This window comes from Nestor notabilis, unplaced genomic scaffold (genome assembly GCF_000696875.1).
Source record: "Nestor notabilis isolate BGI_N333 unplaced genomic scaffold, ASM69687v1 scaffold29731, whole genome shotgun sequence".
Lineage (NCBI taxonomy): Eukaryota > Metazoa > Chordata > Aves > Psittaciformes > Psittacidae > Nestor > Nestor notabilis.
In genome coordinates, this window is record NW_009913838.1 from 7657 (window position 1) to 12425 (window position 4769).

Sequence of the window (4769 nt, forward strand, 5' to 3'; positions counted from 1 at the left end):
TCTGTGAAACTGTTCCTTTTGAGTTGAAATAGTGGTAGGAGTTCCACCTTTTTGAAAAGGGTCAAATGGCTCTGGATAGCTCCAGTGAGATCGACATGACATCTTTTATGACACTTTTGCTTAAGTCTGAATACTTTTCTTTTTTCCCTTTGCCTGGTGAAGAAATGAGAATAAGTAATTGGATTTGCCTTGTTGGGAGTTTTTTAATGATGACTTCCAGTTTTATCACATAAAATTACAATCAAAATTTAATTCTGACTTGAAATGTGTTTCTTCTTGTTCTTAAAAAAATTCTCCAGGTCTGCTCTCTGGTGCTGGAGGCTACATTTGTAACAGCACAAGCAATTGTTCTAGTAGCAAAGATCTGAGTTGCCTTGCAGAGAAAACTCTGTACTTCTGGCAGTGTCAAAAGAGACGTCTGTCTTCATAGGAAGAGAATAGATTCTTACCCTCTTGATAGGAAGAGAGTTGAAGTGATGCTTCCTGTGTACAGCAGTTGTTCTTTTTTCGGGAAGGAACAGTTCTTCCTTTTTCTGACAAGGCGATGACTGGTTTATATTTTTTTCCCTTGAGTTTGTAAATATGTTAATTTCACACAAATGGGAAAACTGTGGAAAGCATCAAACATGTATGTTGCAAGATGTACAAGAGCTCCCTTTCAGCAAATGTTTATCTCACTCAAGGTAGGGTTTCTTTTTTCCAGGTTCTCAGGAATTCTGCAGCCAAAGGTGGATTCTGCAGGTACACAATTGCAACAGAACTTGCCACAAATTTTGCCGCAGAATTCTAGAGGCCCTACCTTTTTAAAATTACAAAGTAAAGATGAAAGACTGAACCACCTGACTGGAGAGATGGGTTCTGAGTTGTTAAATTGTCTCAAATTTTTACCTCTGGGTAAAAAACTTCTTAGTGTACTTGCACACTAAACTCTTAAACAGATCTGTTGTGAGGATCATTCAATCACATGTGCTAACATGGAGAATTCTCTTAACCGTTCAAAAGTTAGAGAGCCCAAACAAAACTAATTGCCCCCAGGACAAAAGCTTAGTTGTAGTCTGTAGATTGACAGAAAGCAAACAAAGGGAACACTAACAATTAACTGTGAAAGATTGGTTGTTATTTTTTTCTTCTACAAACCAAGTGCTGAAGGCTGTCCATCGTGTTTCAGAAGTGCTGTTGTATGTGGCTCTATATATGTGCTTGCAAACAAATGCAGTTCTGTGCTCATGCTCCAACATTTCTTAAGCTGGCTAGTCAGAATCTAATGTTATCTTTGGTTTACAGGAGACGACGGTCATCAGCGTCCTTATCTGGCAGTAGCTCTTCCTCCTCCTCTTCACGTTCCCGGTCACCGCCAAAGAAACCACCTAAAAGGACTGTGTCCAGTCCTCCTCGAAAAACACGTAGGCTCTCTCCTTCTGCAAGCCCTCCTCGGCGGAGGCATAGACCATCCCCACCAGCAAGTCCACCTCCAAAACCACGCAGGTCTCCAACGCCCCAGCAGTCAAATCGTGCGAGGAAAAGCCGTGGCTCCGTTTCACCCAGCAGAGCATCAGGTGATGAAATAAAACTTGCATCCCAGCAGCTCTGTCATTTTGTGCTTTTTGTTTTCTCAATGATGGTGTGTACAGTTTGTCTGGCAGAAAAGCATGCAAGAATGTCAAGAGTTGCAACTGAGTTTATTTCACTTTGTCTTTTAGCACCCAAACATAAGAGTACTGAAAAACGAGAGTCTCCTTCGCCAGCACCAAAACCAAGGAAAGCAGAACTGTCAGAATCAGGTATGGCTCTTGCTTTTCAATGCTGGTTTTGTGTGTGGCTTTTAATCAAAGATGCTTGACAATTAAAGGCAGTGTTAAAGTGCTGAACCCTCTTGGTGGACTGGCATCGAAAGCAGGGAGTTTTGAGACTTATAAAGGTGATCAGTCAAACATTTATATCCAGGCTTTCTTGGGGGGAAAAATGCTCAGCCAAAGTGTCTTACAGCCTCGATGTTATCTTAAGACTAGGGGAGGGGGAAGGAGCATGCTTGATGGTCTACTGTAGCATGACGTTGCTTCTGCCTGAACAAGGCAAATTTGTGTGTTTGGTTTAAATATTCTGTCCATGCATGTTTCTTTTCAGAAGAAGATAAAGGAGGCAAAATGGCTGCAGCAGACTCTGTTCAACAGAGGCGTCAGTACAGAAGACAGAACCAACAGTCTTCATCTGGTATGGATGATAGAGATTTCCTAAAACTGCCTTGTAGTTTACTTGTGTGGGAAGCAGTTAGCAGTTAGGTTCAAATACTTATAAAATCGTGTGCTGTGTGCACTGCAGTGCTGTTGCAAAACTTAGTTACAGATTTATCACCTGTAATGAAGTCACTTCAACTGCTGCTCATGGAAAATAAAGTAGAACTTCTGAAAGTTACAATCTCTCTCTTGCTAATGGATTTTGATGAAATTGCATTTTTAAACTCTTGGTGACATACACCAATATTGTTTGCTGTGGATTACCTAATCTGTTGTTGCAATAGGTTATTTCCCAATATTTTGGGCTCTTGTATACTTGAGATCAGTAAATCAACCTGAGCTTGGCATGGGGTTTTGTCCCCTAATGTTTCTATAAGTAACTGCAGTTCACCTTTTAAATTACCTGGCTAGTAAAATTTTATGAGGACAGTTAGGTTGCTGCAGATACTTTTCCTCAGCTCTGATGGATATATTTATCACTTGAAACAACATTTTTAGTTGGACTGCTTTTAAATAGAGATTTCTTACCTTGTGGGAGAGGAGGTTAGTAGTTTAAACTGCAGTATAACCCTATCAGCAACTGTGTTAATAGCGTTGTGAGAATCGTTTTCCAGAGAGTGATTCTTCTACATTTATAGATTCTGGTTCTTCATCTTCGTCTGAAGAGGAAAGGCCTAAAAGATCCAACGTGAAGAACGGGGAGGTTGGTAGACGCCGACGCCATTCCCATTCCCGCAGTCCATCGCCGTCTCCACGCAAGCGACAGAAGGAATCCTCGCCTCGGTAATTCCCTCTTAAGTTGAGCCATAACCAAGGTCCTTTTTAATAACTGTTTACTTAATGCTGCTGTTTCTGCTATGCAACTGTCAACAAAATCCACAGCAGAATTAAGTTGTGTCCAGTGTGCCAAACCTTGTTTCAAGGTTGCGTTTTTGTTACGCTCCTTTGGTAAGAATTACTGTGAACTTCATTTGAATGTGTTCATTCTTGCCTCAAATACGTGGCAGATAGATTTGTTCTGTTTTGTTTTTCCTCCACTGCTATCAGGATGCAGATGGAAAAGAGGTGGCAATCACCAGTGATGAAAAGGTCGGTTAGAAATGAATCTGTTAAATAAGATTTGCATACAGAATATCATTTAGATAAGCTCTCATTTATTTTGTCATAGATAAGTACTTGTCATCCTTTGTCCTTCTGGACTTTCACACTCATAGTAGTAAGGTGAGGGAGATTCAGGGCGATTCCTTAACATGTTGAGGAACACCTGCTCTGTCTCCTTCATTGCTCACTTGTTAATTCACATAAGCTGTAACAGCTAATAACACTAATGTTATTAGCATCTACTGATGCCTGAGAACAGCTGAGTGCTTGTATTCTTCAGAAGGTTTCTTACTCCATTTGCACAGGGTTGTAAGGTGGGTGGTGAGCATCACCTTGTGTTCTTGCTGCCACGGGAGTTCTGGCTAATGCTGTCCTGTACATTTGCAACAAATAATTAAGATCTTGATGATCTGGGTTACAGATCATTGGACTTCTCAAAAGTCTCATTCCTCAATTCATTACACATTTGGAACTACTAGTAGTGAACACCTACTTTATTTTCTCTTGTATAGACAGAATTGTTAACACTTTTATTTGTGAAATTGTTTGCTCACAGAACACAGGGAGGTGCAGGAAGCTGGGTGCTTGATGAGTTTATTAATTTGATATAATGGCCCTTGTGAGCAATCTAATGAAGACCTAGCTAGAATATAGTCACAGCATGAATGATGTATGAGATTAAGGATGACTACTACAGATGTAAACCATTCTATTTATGGATCTTGTCAAACAATTCTAAGTAAAGCACTGGAATGCAAAGATCTTAATTTGTTCTGCAACATACTGAATTCACTTACTGCACCTGAAATCAAATCTTAGTTCATATAATGAGCTGCTTTGCTTTTTCATTACTCTCATTTTTTGCTTTATCCAGTCATTTTGTCTTAATTGCTTTTTAGAAGAAGAAATGTTTTACTTTAGAAAATACCAATACTTCTTTCCTTTAGAACTCCAGGAAAGTGTATTTGATGAAACTTTCCTCTCCCAGAAGTCTGTTGTAAACCTTGCAGAGCAGAAAATGGCTTGTTTTATGAATAATCCAGATAGCTGCAGTTTAGCAACAACTCTGTTGTTTTTTGGGTTTTTCTCCTCTATTTCAAGGAGTAAGTTTGGATTTGAGAGCTGTAGATACAAGGTGTTTCAAGAGTACAGTGTGTAATCTGATGTAACCTCAGACTGCTGCGGAGGGCAGCTCTGTGCTGCTGGACACAGCTGCGCATTCCCTGGGGTTGGATCTAGCAGTCACGTCACTGCATTACAACAAAGAGGTGGTTTTGGGTTTTTTCCATCAGTAGTTCTAATAGAGTCTCATGTTGAAGTGCATGCACAAGATCATTTGTGTAGTGAAAGAAGAACAGAAACGAATCTCGTGTTGAAGATCTCTGAGCTATCTCTTTCTCTCTGCAGCCGGAGGAGGAGAAGCCCCTCACCCCC

The 4769-nt window shown here is 40.3% G+C and overlaps 1 protein-coding gene across 1 annotated transcript in view; it reads left to right on the plus strand.

Annotated features, from left to right (window-relative positions):
- LOC104412627 (serine/arginine repetitive matrix protein 1) overlaps nucleotides 1-4761 on the plus strand; it is a gene marked incomplete at both ends in the record, with an annotated part of 10361 nt that extends 5600 nt beyond the window's left edge. The window contains 5 exons of the mRNA XM_010023385.1: nucleotides 1285-1556; nucleotides 1701-1781; nucleotides 2125-2211; nucleotides 2873-3017; nucleotides 4743-4761. Of these exons, the coding sequence (XP_010021687.1) occupies nucleotides 1285-1556; nucleotides 1701-1781; nucleotides 2125-2211; nucleotides 2873-3017; nucleotides 4743-4761 (604 nt within the window). The remainder of the gene's footprint in view (nucleotides 1-1284; nucleotides 1557-1700; nucleotides 1782-2124; nucleotides 2212-2872; nucleotides 3018-4742) is intronic.
- Nucleotides 4762-4769: the final 8 nt, after the last annotated feature.